The following is an 18,088-nucleotide window of genomic DNA, read 5'->3' as shown; positions in this document are numbered from 1 at the left end:
GAGTTTCAGGGCAGGGAAGAGTTGAAAAAAATCTTCCTTCCTTTTCTTCCCCTTGTTAATGGTCTTCTTCCTCTTCACATAATTAACTGTACTCATAATTAGAATGTCATGCTCAGATCTGCACTTCGAGGCATGGACAGTTGTTCAAGGCTGATCTTTGCATATTATCAGCGCGTTGCCTTTCTGCTAACACCATCATCTCTCCCCAGCTGCATACACTAACTTAAAGCAGCACCTGACAGATTAACACACAGAGAATGCTGAAGGAACTCAGCAGGTCAAACAGTATCTATGGAGAAGAATAAAGAGCTGACATTTCCGTCTGAGACCCTTCATCCGGACGCCTGACGCATCAGCCTGAAACATAAACTCTTTATTCCTCTCCATAGATGCTGCCCGAAATGAAAGCCAACTCCCATATCTTTCTGTGTTGAAATCTGGAAGCTCAAAACAAGCAGAACAATAATCACAAGTAGACTAAGAAGATGTACAGAGTTCATCACATTAAAAAAACGCCTTTTCAGAGACCACAAGGCGTCAAGGTTTCTGCTGCCACCTGTCATGTCAAAGACCAATCCTGGTGATTGTTACTTCAGCTGTCATGGACCTTTTCATGTGCTCCAATTTGAAACGGCACCTAACCATGTATTTCTAGGTGTAGTACAAGTTTTAGGCCAAAGAATTTCCATTTACTCAGTCCATATCATGTTAGAGATACCAAGTAAACTCCTTATTGTACTTATTCTCATTTACACGATAAAGGCTTTTTACAAGGCTCTCTTGATCCATTCATTTTCACTTTTTTCTCCAAATATTGATGGCAAACCCAGATTTCTTCAGTCTCTTGATTCTTTGACAGAAACTAAGGAGAATTCCCACAGCAATTCAAGGCCATTCCATCTAACTTAATTTATTGTGCAATGTTGCCTGTTAATAAAACTTAAGTAGGATATTGCTCTGAGAATTTCATCTGATTTCACTAATACTTTTAATTCCAAGCCTATCGGTTTCACTTCTACTGCTCATGCATAATGACTCTGGCGCTGGCGTATTCTTCTTCTTTCTTTAACATGCCACTTGATCTGTTGTTCCATCTGACCAAAGGCATTTCTCCAATTTGCCACACTCTGTGAGAACAGATTTTCACATTGTCATCTGGATTATCCTGGAGAAAGAATATGTGACTCTCTCACGCTGTTTTGATGTCACGGAACCACAATGCAGACGGAATGGTCAATGTCAATCCTGAGCAGATTGCTCAAAAAACATAGTTTATTCTCATTTTCTGGAATTTTTGCCTTCTGCATCCATTGTCTGAAATACCTTACATGTAAAACATCTCCTACTGAGCCTATGATTGTTTTTTTAAGCTCTGGCATGAGCAAATTGATCATTCCTTTAATACTTCATTACTTTAAGTTAGATATGGCCCTTGTGGCTGAAGGGATCAGGGGGTATGGAGCGAAAGCAGGTACAGGGTTCTGAGTTGGATGATCATCCATGATCATACTGAATGGTGGTGCAGGCTCGAAGGGCCGAATGGCCTACTCCTGCACCTATTTTCTATGTTTCTATGTTTCAACAGCACACAGTGTTCAGGGTCTTTCTCTTTAGCTGTCAAATGTGTTGCTGGAGATGAGTTCAGAATAAGATTCGGAATCAGAATCAGGTTTAATATCACTGGTATACATCACAAAATTTGTTGTTGTGAGTCAGCAGTACATTGCAATACATAGTAATAAAACCTGTGAACTACAGTAAGAATATTCGATAAGGTGCCACATAGGAGATTGGTGAGTAAAATCAGAGCTCATGGCATTGGGGGCAGGGTTTCAACATGGATAGAAAACTGGTTGGCAGATAGAAAGCAAAGGGTAGCAGTGAATGGGTGTTTCTCGGACTGGCTGGAGGTGACTGGTGGGATACCACAGGGGTCTGTATTGGGACCACAGCTCTTTACGATTTATGTCAACGATTTAGACGAGGGCATTGAAAACTATATCAGCAAGTTTGCTGACGATACTAAACTGGGTGGCAGTGTGACATGTGAAGAGGACGTTAAGAGAATACAGGGAGACTTGGATAGGCTGAGTGAGTGGGCAGATACTTGGCAGATGTCATTCAATGTGAATAAATGTGAAGTTATCCACTTTGGAAGCAGGAACAAGAGGGCAGAGTATTGTCTGAACAGTGTAGAGTTAGGTAAGGGAGAAATGCAAAGAGACCTAGGAGTCCTAGTTCATCAGTCAATGAAGGTGAATGAGCAAGTGCAACAGGCAGTGAAGAGGGCAAATGGAATGTTGGCCTTTATTACAAGGGAAACTGAATACAAGAGCAAGGATGTCCTTTTGCATTTGTACAGGGCCCTGGTGAGACCACACCTGGAATATTGTGTACAGTTTTGGTCTCCAGGTTTAAGGAAGGACATTCTGGCAATTGAGGAAGTGCAGCGTAGATTCACTAGGTTGATTCCTGGGACGGCAGGGCTGTATTACGCAGAGAGATTGGAGAGATTGGGCTTGTACACACTGAAATTGAGGAGATTGAGAGGGAATCTGATTGAAACGTTTAAGATAATTAGATAGGATTGAGGCAGGAAATATGTTCCAGATGTTGGGAGAGTCCAGTACCAGAGGGCATGGATTGAGAATAAGAGGTCAGTTATTTAAAACAGAGTTGAGGAAAAACTTCTTCTCCCAGAGAGTTGTGGAGGTGTGGAATGCACCGCCTCGGAAGACGGTGGAGGCCAATTCTCTGGATGCTTTCAAGAAGGAGCTAGATAGATATCTGATGGATAGGGGAATCAAGGGATATGGGGACAAGGCAGGGACTGGGTATTGATAGTGAATGATCAGCCATGATCCCAGAATGGCGGTGCAGACTCGATGGGCCAAATGGTCTACTTCTGCACCTATTGTATATTGTCTATTGTCTAATATATGTTAAATTAAATAAGTAGTACAAAATGTAATGAGATTGCATTCATGGGTTTAATGCCCATTCAGAAATCTAATTGCAGATGGGAAGAAGCTATTTCTGAATCATTCAGTGTGTGTCTTCAGGCTTCTACACCTCCTCCCTGATGGTAGCAACACAAAGAGAGCATATCCTGGGGGCTGGGAGTCCTTAATAATGGATGCCACCTTTGTGAGGCATCGCTCCTTGAAAACCTTTTGAGGCATCTCTGCTCTGTGTCAGCTTGACCTCGTGAGCAGAACAACAGGTTTTGGTTTCAAACTCTAAAACATTTTGAGCACATATGTAAAATAGACACTGACATTTATTGCTAAATTGGTGCTGCCTTTTAGCCAAGCAAACCTTTAAAAGTGATAGCAAACCTAAGCAAAATGCACCTGTTACAGATATTAGAACTCTTGCATTTAGTGTGCTCGAGTAATGAAGGAGGTTTCTTGATTTATTATACATGAAAATGAATAGGGTTACGTATTATCATTTTGCAATATCAATGATAAAGATAGGCTTTATTTATCACATGTACATCAAAACAGTAAAACATACAGAAAAATGTGTTATTTGAATAATATCAAATCTGCAAGAATTTTGCTGGGGGCAGGCTGGGTGTCCACACTTCCAGTGCTAACATAACATGCCCACAACTTACTAACAAAAGCCCGAATGTCTTTGGAAAGTAGGATGAAACTGAAACATCCAAAGAAAACCCACTCAGTCACAGGGAGAACATACAAATTCCTTACAGAGAGTGGCCGGAATTGAACCCAGATCAGTGATTGCTGGCACTGTAAAACTAATGCATTAACCACAACACCACCGTATTGGTGTCCTTAACAGAACCAAGGAAAGAGAATCCTTCAAAATAATTTAGCATGTAATGTTTTGGAGATATTGTAGAAGTACTTGATGACATACAAAAACAAGCTTTCTTTCAATTACATTTTATCTTTGGTGATGACATAGTCCTCGATTTGCACATTCAACTTTAAAGAGGACATTTTCAACACATTTTTTTAATATATATGTTTTTATTAAATTTTTAAGAGAATTACATAGAATGAATAGAATAATAGAGTAATGAAAATTAATATTATCCCTCCCTTACCCCCTTAACATCCCTGTCTAAAGAAAAAGAAAAAAGAAAAAAAAGAAAGAAGAAAGAAAGAAAGATAGATTGCCTGGCTATCCGAGGATCCCCACATGCTCTATGGAGTTCAAAATAACTTTAGTATATATCTTTATTTTTCCCCCCAAATAACTAATAATTTTATCTTCAAAGGACCTATATATTTAATCCTATCTTTTGTAGATAGGGGTGCCAAATTTTCAAAAATATATCATATTCATTTTTCAAGTGGAATGTAGCTATATATTTCATTATTCCAACGGTCCATAGTGAAATATGAATCTGATTTCCAAGTAACTGCAATAGCTTTTTTGGCTACTGCCAATGCAGTTTTTATAAATTTTTTCTGATATTTATTCAATTTAGGTTTTGGTATTATCCCTTCAATATCGCCTAATAAAAATAATATTGGGCTATGTGGAAGTTGTATTCCAATAATTTGTTCCAGTAAAAGTCTTAGATTTATCCAAAAATGTTGTATTTTAAAACAAGACCAAGTAGAGTGTAAAAAAGTTCCAATTTCTTGATCACATCAGAAACATTGGGCAGATAAATTTGGGTTTAATCTATTTATTTTTTGTGGTGTAATATATAATTGATGTAAAAAATTGTATTGTACTAAGTCAGACATTTATTGTATTTGTCATACTATCAAGACATATTCTTGACCAATTTTTTCATCAATTTTAATATTCAAATCAGTTTCCCATTTTTGTCCTGACTTATGAATTCCTGGTTTAGTTGTCTGTTTTTGAATGAAATTATACATACAAGATGTAATTTTTGAATTAAAGTTTCTATTTCATTAGGTTTTGGCATTAACATTGTTTGACCCAGTTTATCTCTTAAATAGGCCTTTAATTGAAAATAATGGAAAAGAATGTTATTTGATATTTTATATTTATTCTTTAATTGATCAAACGACATCAATAAACCTCCTTCAAAACAGTCACCTATATATCTGATCCCTTTTTGAAACCAGTTATATAAAAGTTGATTATCCATTGTAAAAGGAATGTCTATTTTGAATTAGGGTTCTCTTTGCTAATAAAGATTTCTTTATCTCATCATCCACATTTATCTTATTCCATAAATCGATCAAATGTTTTAATATAAGAGAATCTTTCTTTTCCCATATCCATCTGGATTCCCATTTATATATAAAATCTTCTGGTATAATTTCTCCTATCTTATCTAACTCTATTCTAATCCATGCCGGTTTTTCTTCATCAAAAAAAGATGCAATAAATCTAAGTTGATTTGCTTTATAATAATTCTTAAAATTTGGAAGTTGTAACCCTCCTAGGTCAAATTTACATGTCAATTTTTCCAACGATATTCTTGACATCTTATCTTTCCAAAGAAACTTCCTCACAACTCTTGAATAAAACTTCTGGGGCAGTTGTATTGGCAATGTTTGAAGTAAATATTGTAATCTAGAAATATATTCAGACATTTTCAACACATTATTCCTGTGTTTTTATATATCTAATCGTACATTTTCTTATAAAAGGACTATATGCAAAATCATCATGCCATTTACCAAACATGACTGTATAGGAAAGATCACTCACCAGGTTCATGAACTGGACAATTGCAGGCATAGACTTCAGCATTTTAAGACAATTCATTCTCTAGTGGAGAAACTATAGGCAGAGAATGCTGACTTTAGACATGCCATGAAGCTTCTTCCTGTAGTTCCATGTTCGTAAATGTTATTACACTGGTGAAATGTTTCCATGAGCTTAGAAGAATGTAGAAGAAATGTTTGGCTAAACTTGATTGAATCAGAATTTCCACTGGGACTCTCTGGATCTCCTGTTGCAATATCAAGGTGGAAGGAACTTGCAGAACTCCCAAACAAATTATATCAACTTACAAGTTCAACCATTACAAAAGTTTACTGGGAAGCCATTGAGAATATGATAAGAGATTTGGACAACATCCAGTAAATTTATTGTTACTGCATAGAATTATAGTGAATCTGACAATGCATGGCCATTTTGATGGAATCTACAATATGCATTAATGCTTTAGATGAAGGGATTAAAAGTAACATTAGCAAATTTGCTGATGACACAAAGCTGGGTGGCAGTGTAAAATATGAGGAGGATGTTATGAGAATGCAGGGTGACTTGGACAGGTTGGGTGAGTGGGCAGATGCATGGCAGATGTAGTTTAATGTGGATAAATGTGAGGTTATCCACTTTGGTGGCAAGAACAGGAAGGCAGATTACTATCTGAATAGTGTCAAGTTAGGAAGAGGGGAAGTACAACGAGATCTAGGTATCCTTGTTCATCAATCACTGGAAGTAAGAATGCAGGTACAGCAGATGTGAAGAAAGCTAATGGCATGTTTGCCGTCATAACAAGGAGAGTTGAATATAGGAGCAAAGAGGTCCTTCTGCAGTTGTACAGGGCCCTGGTGAGACCATACCTGGAGAATTGTGTTCAGTTCTGGTCTCCAAATTTGAGGAAGGACATTCTTGCTATTGAGGGAGTGCAGTGTAAGTTCATGAGGTTGACTCCCAGGATGGCGGGACTGTCATATGATGAAAGATTGGAACGACTGGGATTTAGATTGGATACACTGGAATTTAGAAGGATGAGAGGAGATCTGATTGAAATACATAAGATTATTAAGGGATTGGACACGCTAGAGGCAGAAAACATGTTCCCGATGTTGGGGGAGTCCAGAACCAGAGGTCACAGTTTAAGAATAAGGGGTAGGCCATTTAGAACAGAGTTGAGGAAAAACTTTTTCACCCAGAGAGTTGTGGATCAATGGAATGCTCTGCCTTAGAAGGCGGTGGAGGCCAATTCTATGGATGCTTTCAAGAGAGAGTTAGATAGAGCTGTTAAAGATAGCAGAGTCAAAAGGGATATGGGAAGAAGTCAGGAACAGGGTACTGATTGTGGATGATCAGCCATGATCACATTGAATGGCGGTGCTGGCTCAAAGGGCCGAATGGCCTACTCCTGCACCTATTGTCTATTGTCTTCAGTATCTCTAGTGAGTACTTCAGTCTGGAGTTGTCTGCACCAGGGAAAGCCACAGTATGGCACAGTGACACAGCACGTGAAGCTGCTGCATCAGAATTCGAACAGCCCGGGTTAAATCCCGTGATGGTGCCTGTGTGGAGTTTGCAAGTTCTCCCTGTGGTCATGTGAGCCTTTGTAGAGTTGATTAGGTTTCTAATCAAATCGCAATAAAGTATAGGTTGTTAAGTTAATTGACTGCTTTAAATTGCCCCTAGTATTTAAATAAAATCTGGATGGATTTGATGAGAGTGTAGGAACAACAAAATGCAATTAGCGCAAATGGTTTCTTGATTCTATAACTCCATGAGATCTATAGTAAACAAAACCGAGAACACTGACTCATTAAACCAAAAATTCACAGTTCTCTACTTCAAAGGGAAATTGGAGACTAGTGCAGAAGGGAAGTGTTCACTGATCCCTGATTGTGGTGGTGAGGTTGTCTGGGTGTGTGCACGTAAAGATATGGTATTGGTGGTCAGCTAGAACTGCTGTTTGAACACACAAGGATTTCAATGGGAAAATGCAAAAGTGTTAGAACTTTTAGCCATGGTGGCAGGGCCTCTGGCACTGAGTCTGACCCTGTGGTGCAGAAGGATGGGATGGAGAAGAGGAGAGCTGTTGTCATTGGAGACTCTATAGTCAGAGGAGCAGACAGGAGATCTTGTGGACGTGAGAAGGACACCCGTATGGTTTGTTGCCTCCCGGGTGCCAGGGTCTGGGATGTCTCTGACCGGGTGCATGACAACTTGGTACCAGAGGAAAAGCAACCAGAAGTCGTGATGCATGTTGGTACCAATGACATAGGCAGGAAGAGGGATGAGGTCCTGAAGTGTGAGTTTCATGAACTAGGCAGAAGGCTGAAGAACAGGACCTCAAGGGTGGCGTTCTCAGGATTGTTGCCAGTGCTACGTGATAGTGATGGTAAGAATTGGAGGAGATGGCAGGTGAGTGCGTGGCTGAGGAGTTGGTGCAGGGGGCAGGGTTTTAGATTTTTGGACCATTGGGGTCTCTTCTGGGGAAGGTGGGACCTGTGCAGATTAGATGGGTTGCACCTGAACTTGAGGGGGAGCAATATCCTTGCAGGTAGGTTTGCTAGCATGGTTCAGGAAGGTTTAAACTAATTTGCAAGAAGAATGGGACCCAGAGCGATAGAGCAGTGAAAGAAGTGCATGGAGTAAAGCTAGATCTAACATGTAGAGAGGCTTTGAAGAAAGAGAAGCAGAATAAAGGGTGTAAAGGTAGTAAGACAGAAGGGCTAAAGTGTGTGTACTTCAATGCAAGAAGCATCAGGAACAAAGGTGATGAACTGAGAGCTTGGATACATACATGGAATTATGATGTAGTGGCTATTACAGAGACTTGGCTGGCACCAGGGCAGGAATGGATTCTCAATATTCCTGGATTTCAGTCCTTTAAAAGGGATAGAAAGTGGGAGGGGGAGGGGAGGAGGGGTGACATTACTGGTCAGGGATACTATTACAGCTGCAGATAGGGTGGGTAATGTACCAGGATCCTCTTTTGAGTCAGTATGGGTGGAAATCAGGAACAGGAAGGGAGCAGTTACTCTACTGGGTGTATTCTATAGGCCCCCTGGTAGCAGCAGAGATACCGAGGAGCAGATTGGGAGGCAGATTTTGGAAAGATGCAAAAATAACATGTTTGTTATCATGGGTGACTTTTACTTCCCTAATATTGATTGGTACTTGATTAGTTCCAAGGGTTTAGATGGGGCAGAGTTTGTTAAGTGTGTCCAGGATGGATTCCTGTCACAGTATGTTGACAGGCCGACTAGGGGGAATGCCATACTAGATCTAGTATTAGGTAATGAACCAGGTCAGGTCACAGATCTCTCAGTGGGTGAGCATCTGGGGGACAGTGATCACCACTCCCTGGCAAATAGCATTATCATGGAAAAGGTTAGAATCAGAGAGGACAGGAAAATTTTTAATTGGGGAAGGGCAAATTATGAGGCTATAAGGCTAGAACTTGCGGGTGTGAATTGGGATGATATTTTTGCAGGGAAATGTACTATGGACATGTGGTCGATGTTTAAGGATCTCTTGCAGGATGTTAGGGATAAATTTGTCCCGGTGAGGAAGATAAAGAATGATCGGGTGAAGGAACCACGGGTGACAAGTGAAGTAGAAAATCTAGTCAGGTGGAAGAAGGCAGCATACATGAGGTTTAGGAAGCAAGGATCAGATGGGTCTATTGAGGAATATAGGGTAGCAAGAAAGGAGCTTAAGAAGGGGCTGAGAAGAGCAAGAAGGGGGAATGAGAAGGCCTCGGTGAGTAGGGTAAAGGAAAACTCAAAGGCATTCTTCAATTACGTGAAGAACAAAAGGATGATAGGAGTGAAGGTAGGACCGATTAGAGATAAATGTGGGAAGATGTGCCTGGAGGCTGTGAAAGTGAGCGAGGTCCTCAATGAAGACTTCTCTTCGGTATTCACCAATGAGAGGGAACTTGATGATGGTGAGGACAACATGAGTGAGGTTGAAGTTCTGGAGCATGTTGATATTAAGGGAGAAGAGGTGTTGGAGTTGTTAAAATACACAAGGACGGAAAGGTCCCCGGGGCCTGACGGAATATTCCCCAGGCTGCTCCATGAGGTGAGGGAAGAGATTGCTGAACCTCTGGCTAGGATCTTTATGTTCTCGTTGTCCACGGGAATGGTACCAGAGGATTGGAGGGAGGTGAATGTTGTCCCCTTGTTCAAAAAAGTTAGTAGGGATAGTCCGGGTAATTATAAACCAACGAGCCTTCTGTCTGTGATGGGAAAGCTGTTGGAAAAGATTCTTAGAGATAGGATCTATGGGTATTTAGAGAATCATGGTCTGATCAGGGACAGTCAGCATGACTTTGTGAAGGGTAGATCGTGCCTAACAAGCCTGATCGAGTTCTTTGAGGAGGTGACCAGGCATATAGATGAGAGTAGTGTAGTGGATGTGATCTACATGGATTTTAGTAAGGCATTTGACAAGGTTCCACACGGTAGGCTTATTCAGAAAGTCAGAAGGCATGGGATCCAGGGAAGTTTGGCCAGGTGTATTCAGAATTGGCTTGCCTGCAGAATGCAGAGGGTTGTGGTGGAGGGAGTACATTCAGATTGGAGGGTTGTGACTAGTGGTGTTGACAAAGTGCGACAATGGTTGGTGGCGTTGTAGATAGTGTAGAGGATTGTTGAAGATTGCAGAGAGACATTGATAGGATGCAGAAGTGGGCTGAAAAGTGGCAGATGGAGTTCAACCCGAAGAAGTGTGAGGTGGTACACTTTGGAAGGACAAACTCCAAGGTGGAGTACAAAGTAAATGGTAGGATACTTGGTAGTGTGGAGGAGCAGAGGGATCTGGGGGTATATGTCCACAGATCCCTGAAAGTTGCCTCACAGGTAAATAGGGTAGTTAAGAAAACTTATGGGGTGTTAGCTTTCATAAGTCGAGGGATAGAATTTAAGAGATGCGACGTAATGATGCAGCTCTATAAAACTCTAGTTAGGCCACACTTGGAGTACTGTGTCCAGTTCTGGTCACCTCACTATAGGAAGGAGGTGGAAGCATTGGAAAGGGTACAGAGGAGATTTACCAGGATACTGCCCGGTTTAGAGAGTATGGATTATGATCAGAGATTAAGGGAGCTAGGGCTTTACTCTTTGAAGAGAAGGAGGATGAGAGGAGACATGATAGAGGTGTACAAGATAGTAAGAGGAATAGACAGAGTGGACAGCCAGTGCCTCTTCCCCAGGGCATCACTGCTCAGTACAAGAGGACATGGCTTTAAGGTAAGGGGAGGGAAATTCAAAGGGGATATTAAAGGAAGGTTTTTCACTCAGAGAATGGTTGGTGTGTGGAATGCACTGCCTGAGTCAGTGGTGGAGACAGATACACTAGTGAAGTTTAAGAGACTACTAGACAGGTATATGGAGGAATTTAAGGTGGGGGGTTATGTGGGAGGCAGGGTTTGAGGGTCACCACAACATTGTGGGCCAAAGGGCCTATAACGTGCTGTACTATTCTATGTTCTATGTTCTGTATTATTACCACTACTTTCATCTGTATCTCTGTAATACAGTCCTTTTTTTTACCTTATAGGACAAAGTTCTGTCGCAGAAGTGATATCAAAAGGTTGGCTATCTGAATGCAACTCAGTTATATTTGGTGTGAAATAGGCATTCTGAGTATTTTATTTTGCAAAAGCAATTCGCAAATAGTGCTTTATAAGTTAAAATATCATTAAATTGATACTTCTGATTTTTCTCAATGTTCTGTTCAGCAGCTGTGGAGAGTAAGATTATAAGAACATTAGACCACCTTTCCATATGGTTTGTTAAAATGTGCCTTGCACATTTATACAGCTACTACATTAAATCTGATTCTTAATATGGATTAAGGCAGCAGAGCAAAGTGCATCAAGCATAATAAGAGTGGAGGGTCCGTTCTATTAAATGCTGCAAATGAAAAATGAGACTGTAAAAAGGCTCATACCAGAAGCAAGCAACAAAGCAAAATGTGCAATTCCTATTGGGATTTTGCACCTCGGAAAGCGAGGGACAAAATGTGTAGGGGGAAGGGAATATATTTGCCTGCTCAGCCAAAGAGGAGTTCATAATGTGGTCAATGGAATACATGGCAGCAGAGAGATTCCGTATTATAGGAATGGGCCAGGAGAATCCCCAAGGACAATAGGAAGTGAAAAGGGAAAAAGATGGAGACATGCACAAGGTCGAGCAGCATCTATGTGGAGAAAAACAGAATTTCTGTGTGGGATTTGCAAGTTTTTCCTTTGTGTCCTTGATTTCACGTAGGTTCCCCAGTTTCCCCCACATCTCGCAATTACCCTGGCATAGTTTTCTGGTAGGAGAATGAAGTGAGATTAATGAGCTTCTTGGGGGATCAGATTGATGGGGTTCCTCTGAGAGCCATCACAGACTCGATGGGTTGAATGCACTATGACATGTGAGAATATCTGATTGAACACGGCAGATCAGGTAGCACCTCTGGAAAAAAGCACAACCGACATTTTAGTCCGAAATCCTTTATCAGGGCTGGAGAAAAAAAAATGAGAAGGAGAGTAAGAAGTTGCGGGGGGGGGGGGGGGTGGGATGGGAGAAGAAATGCAAGGTAGAAGGTAATAGGTGAAATTGGGAGAAAGGCGGGGGTGAATTAGAGAGCTGGGAAGTTGATTGCTGAAAGGGATAAAGGGCTGGAGAAGGGAGTATCTGATAGGAGAGAACAGACCATGGTTAAAAGGGAAGGGGAAAGAGTACCAGAAGGAGGTAAGGAGATAAGATAAGAGGGGGAAATGAGAATGGGGAATGGTGATGGGGGGGCACAGTTACTGGAAGTTCAAGAAATTGATGTTCATGCCATCAGGTTGAAGGCTACCCAGATGGAATATAAGGTGTTTCTCCTCCAACCTGAGTGTAGCTTCACTGTGGCAGTAGAGGAGGCCATAGACTGACATGTTGGAAGTAGAACTAAAATTGGTGACCACCAAGAGGGCTAGCTTTTTCTGGTTCTCAGTGAAGCGGGCTCCCAATACACGTTGGGCCTCACCGCTAAACAGGAGGCCAAACCGGAAGCACAGTAGATAACCTCAACTGACTCACAGGTGAAGTGTCACCTGGAAGGACTGTTTGGGGCCCTGAATGGTAGTGAGGGAGGAGATGTAGTGGCAGTTGAGGCTCTTGCTCTGCTTGTAAGGATAAATAGGAGGAGGGAGATCAGTGGGGAGGGTTGAATGGACAAGGGAGTCATCTAGGGAGCGATCTCTGTGGAAAGCAGAAAGTTGGGGGAGGGACAGATGTGTTTGGTAGTGGGATGCCGTTGAAGATGATGCAAGTTATGGAAAATTATGTGCTGGACACGGAGGCTGGTAGGGTGGTAGGTGAGGAGAAGAGGAACCCTATCATTAATGGGGTGGCAAGTGGATTGAGGTGAGGGCAGACATCCGCAAAATGGAGGACATGTGGGTGAGGGCAGACAGACAGACATACTTTATTGATCCCAAGGGAAATTGGGTTTCGTTACAGTTGCACCAACCAAGAATAGTGTAGAAATACAGCAATATAAAACAATAAATAATTAAATAATAATAGGTAAATTGTGCGGATTATGCAATGAGGGAAAGACCTTTCCATCTTTACATTCTATCCTCCTGTTTCTCCTCTCATAATGTAAATTGACTTTGGATTCCTCTACTCCATTTATGGGCAGCACTGGAAAACCAACTCTATTGTTCACATCAGTTGATTTGAAAGGTTTGGAAGCTAGTAACATAGTATTCAGCTGGATTTGTTTATAGAGCTGACTACAAGCATCTTTTCAGAAGGTTGTTAGTTTTCCAGTTTGCTGTTTCATCAATCCAGTATCTGTTAATGAATTGTTCATGCTATCATTCCAATGAAACCATTTCACATTTCACTGTTGTGGAATTTGAGAATTAGAGATTCTCCCTTGGGAATGGTTGAGGGAAGTGGGGTATAGGCTGATGGTTGAATGTCTAAGATGATAATGTTGTGACTGAAAGAATAATGATGTCGACTGGGCTAATGTGGAAATGGAACTGCAGACAAAACCTCAAACTAGAGGCATGAAATGTAACAGTGACTTCATCCAAGTTGCAGGAGGTCAATAATTATGTTATGACATTCACCCTTTGTTGTAAGAGAAAATAAGATTTACTGTTAAAACTTTGGCAACTATTTTATTTTATTCTGTAATTTTGTTATTAAGTCTTTCCGTAACCACCGTTCTGTTATCAACATATAGTTTTACTGGTAATCTCATCAACTGAGAGTGTAAAAGTTAATTGACAGAGAAAATCTGTCTATTCATCTGAAATCTATTTTTAATATCGGTTCCTAGACAAATTCATAGACAGAGACAATCTGCAGATGCTGGAAATCCAAAGCAACACAGACACACAATGCTGGAGGAACTCAGCAGGTCAGGCAGCATCTACGGAAAAGAGTAAACAGTCAACGTTTCGGGCTGAGACCCTTCTTCAGGACACTCTTTCCATAGATGCTGCCTGGCCTGCTGAGTTCCTCCAGGATTTTGTCTTTGTTGCACCAGATTTATAGATTTGGCTTTGACTGGTCTCCTAGTACACACCAAGTTTTTTTGAATAAATTGCCCATTATTTAGAACTGCAACTCTTTGTACGCTACAATAGTTTTGAAGATGGCTTAATGCAGCATGGCTAATAACACATGCTTTTTACAGCACCAGTCAATATAATGACTGATACAAGGTGAACCTTTGGGTGACGGACTTAATTTTGTGGAGTTGGTCTTACTAACTGGGCATACTACTGTTTCTGGTGCACTATATTATATTATGCACCAATAAGTAACACTAAGTTCTTCCTTGGCTGCCACCTGTAAATGTTCCATAGATACTGCCTGACTTACTGAGTTCCTCCAGCATTTTATTTCTAAATGTTTGCTCAGTTGAATACATTTAAATACATTTACTTTCAGAATTAAGTGACTGACTTAATGATTTTCAGCAATAGATCCTCAATAAAATTTACTCAGTTGACAAAATTAATATGAAGCTCTATTGAATAAAGCTCACTTTTTTGTATTTGCAATTCCTTAGAGTTTCATGCTATTATTCCAAAAGGTATCAAACTTTACACCCAATCTTATCAAGTACACCAATAACTATGTCATGCTACAAGTGCTACATTCATTTTTAGTCATGTTGCATTTATACTTTTGGTACAATTACACATAAAGTGCTCGCTCAATTATGAACATTCATGGATAGAAGTTAACTTTTTCACTAATTGCCTATTCAAAGTTAATAGAAAATACTTAAAGGGTACCTGATCAGTCAGGTATTGCAAACAAATTATGCCATTGTATCTTTAAAACAGTTTGTAGCTTTTATTTTAAACTGGTAATATTCAGCGTTTTCATGCATGAATTAACATCTGTCTTTTCTTATACTGCACTAATGAAGCATGAGCCACTTTGAGGAAATTTGCAGTTATGAAGTACCTGTATTTAAATTTGAAGCTTGAGTTTGCACACTGGGTTTTGAGAGAATTTGCTTGTTTTTTTAGCCCACTACTTCCTTCCAAATGAATCACACGTACAGTATATGGTGGTAGACTGTTAGGATTTATCTGGATTAATTGTAATGATCCTAACCCTCAATTCAGCTGTGAAGTGCAGAAACCCTTCATGTGAGCCAGAAGCACACCGGACTGCCTGTTTACATTCATTTCTTTAACAGTGTAACAAACACTAATGTTTTGGTGGAGATGTCTACAATGTCTCACCAACTGTGCATCTACTCTCAAACAGTCTGGCATGTCAAACTGCTCCCTGATTCCATTGCCCAAGTCACCAAAAACTTTTACTCAGTAGGCAGCCACTTTGTCTTCCCAAATTCCGTCTCAATCTTTTCCTAATTGCAATTCCAGCTGATTAAGGAAAAAGTGAGAGTGTCTTCCTTTGAATTAAATTGTTGTGGTGTAAATCGGCAAGTAGTTCATTCTAAGACATTAAATAACTCAATGTGTACTTTAATGAATATATTCCTGCAGATTACAAATTTTGTTTTTCTTTGTTTCAGAAACATTTATTAGAAATTGTGATGTTTTAGACTAAACCAAAATTACTCCAGTTGGTTGCTTTGTTCTAAGTGGTGCAATACACATAGTCATAAACATATTATCGACTGTATTTTCAATATGAAGTACTGTATATAACTCCATCACTCTATGGACATTTTAGTATCATTTTGTCTCTACAGCTCCTCTGCGCTTCTTCCAGTGTGTCTTCCTTGATGCTCCCAATGGATATGGGCCGATGTCAAATGCCTTATTATCTCTTCAAAGCCCTGCCGTGAGCAAAGATCACCACAAGCAGAGTAGCAAATCAGAGAGGAAGGTCAGATCTCCAGGACACTAGGTGAATAGATAACAAAGTTTACATGGAAAGTTATTCTGCACATTTTGTGCCGGTCCTCCTGGTCTGCCTCCGTCTGCAGAACTGTAAAAGGAGAGCACTGCGAAGAAAAAAGCAATTTACTACTGACGGCAATTGTAAAAGAGCAGGAATGATGATCAGTTTGAGTGGATCTCAACCTTATTTAGGACTGAAAAACTGAAATATCTAATTCCTTCTATCAAAACTGTGGTGCTATAGCATTAAATTGCGACCACACACCTGCACTTTCAGCTCCCTTGTCTCCTGTAGTTTTTGCAGGACTTTTGGAAATTCCAGGATGTGTTGGTTAAAAATGTTTTTCAATTGCTTGTAAAGTGCAACACTTCTGCACTTCTGAAACCTATTCAATTCAATCCTCTTTGTATTGAAGAATAACTCCTGTCTATATAATGAGTCCAGAAAATTTAAATTTTTATGTCTTGTGAATTTTTTTTTCAGAATACTTTTTTGCTTGCAATAGTTATTGTGGCTTCTGTCTGTGTATTCTGGATATTGTTGTAGTCATGGTGGCCCTTTCAGAGAACCAAGGCAATGTACTGTAGGATGTACAGATTGCGAAGCATTTCCAATAATCGTCATTCTATGACACAAATGCCAACGGGCAGTAAAGGTGCCCATCCAAATTTTCAATATGACAGAAGTGTTGATAGTATGCACTGATGCGCTAGTTCTAAAGTAGAAATTGTTGGAAAACAGATTGTTTTTATGATACTAATTGCCCTTCAGTGTTCAAAAGTACTGCTGTGATTAACTGCCAGCTTGAAGGCTTCATACAGAGCAGATGCACTCTGCTATTTAGTCAGGCTTGTCTCATAGAAAGCTTTGGTGCATCTCGTCTGACAGTGCATGGACTTTTGGAAGCAACCTCACTTCTGCAACTGTATTTTTATAATCAGTGATGATTTGAGAAGAAAAAATAGAGTAATCAGCGTGGCTTTAATTATTTTTCAAGCATGTGGTTTTTTTGTGGACAAATTTCACAGACCAGTTTTGGGCAATTGCTGAGGAAGCACATGAAGGAAAGATGTGTGGAGTCTGGAAGTCCATGGCTTAAGGAGAACTGGTGTTCTTATTACTGAATGCCAAGCAAGACTTTAAAAAGCAAGCATTCTTTTAATACGGGTAATTGCATTTGACTTCAATGCAATTAATGCAGTGAGTGGTTTGAATTTTGCTTTGCTCCACCTTAAGTCCAATGAAAGTAACACCAAATTCAGAAAGATTCACTAGCCAATGTGATATTAGTTATACTTTCATTGGCCGCTAATCTCTTCAGGTGCTATAGATTTTTATTAAGTTATTTGCCTTTTTCTAAAGAAAATGTGTGACAGCATCGTCCGGATGTTAACAGTGTTTGCACTCAGTGCTTTTGATTTTTGCTGCATTGTTCTGTAATCGCAAAGCCACATGGAAAGCACATCTGACCTGAAGCTTCGCACCATTAGTGCAAATTTATATCTGAATCTTTGTTTTTGTACAGAGATCTTATAGATATTATTCTACTTGCAAATAAATTGCCTTATCATGCTTCTGGTGTAAGCGTTGGAGCACCAGCATCATGGTGCCTGAGTGTGATTCCAGAAAGAGATTACGTTCTGGGCCCTACGCCAGAGTTCTGTGGCTAGAATTCAGTAAGATGACCCTGGTCTTGAATGGATGAAAATAAGATATGAAAGGTCTTTTTTTTAGTTTTAGCAATCTATTAAGATAGAAGGTAGAGAAAGCAGTTGAACAGAAATGGCTTTTTGAAGATCAGAACATTAAATAAAACTGGTAGTGCTGTCATAGTACAACGACAATACGGAACAAATTGTGAACCAGAGGAATCACAAGTTAGGATTTACAAGTTACAAGTTATTTTTATTCTTTGCCAAAGAACTCTAAGTATTCTGTTTGGATTCAGGTTACTAGTCTGTGTCATTTGCATTGGGAGGTGATTTCTGATTTGCTCAGATGTGAAATGGCAATATGTTACAAAGGAC

At 40.1% G+C, this 18,088-nt stretch overlaps 1 protein-coding gene across 1 annotated transcript in view; it reads left to right on the top strand.

Moving 5' to 3' along the window:
- The window catches only part of LOC132400263 (triadin-like), a 264,638-nt gene extending 248,308 nt beyond the window's left edge, over positions 1-16,330 (top strand). Inside the window, exons 38-39 of the mRNA XM_059981238.1 lie at positions 11,233-11,265; positions 15,910-16,330. Coding sequence (XP_059837221.1) covers positions 11,233-11,265; positions 15,910-16,067 — 191 coding nt within the window. The 3' untranslated portion in view covers positions 16,068-16,330. The remainder of the gene's footprint in view (positions 1-11,232; positions 11,266-15,909) is intronic.
- The last annotated feature ends 1,758 nt before the right edge of the window (positions 16,331-18,088 follow it).

The sequence above is a fragment of the Hypanus sabinus genome, chromosome 10 (genome assembly GCF_030144855.1).
Source record: "Hypanus sabinus isolate sHypSab1 chromosome 10, sHypSab1.hap1, whole genome shotgun sequence".
Lineage (NCBI taxonomy): Eukaryota > Metazoa > Chordata > Chondrichthyes > Myliobatiformes > Dasyatidae > Hypanus > Hypanus sabinus.
The sequence above is the reverse complement of the archived record's forward strand: the minus strand, read 5'-3'. Positions and strand labels throughout refer to the sequence as shown.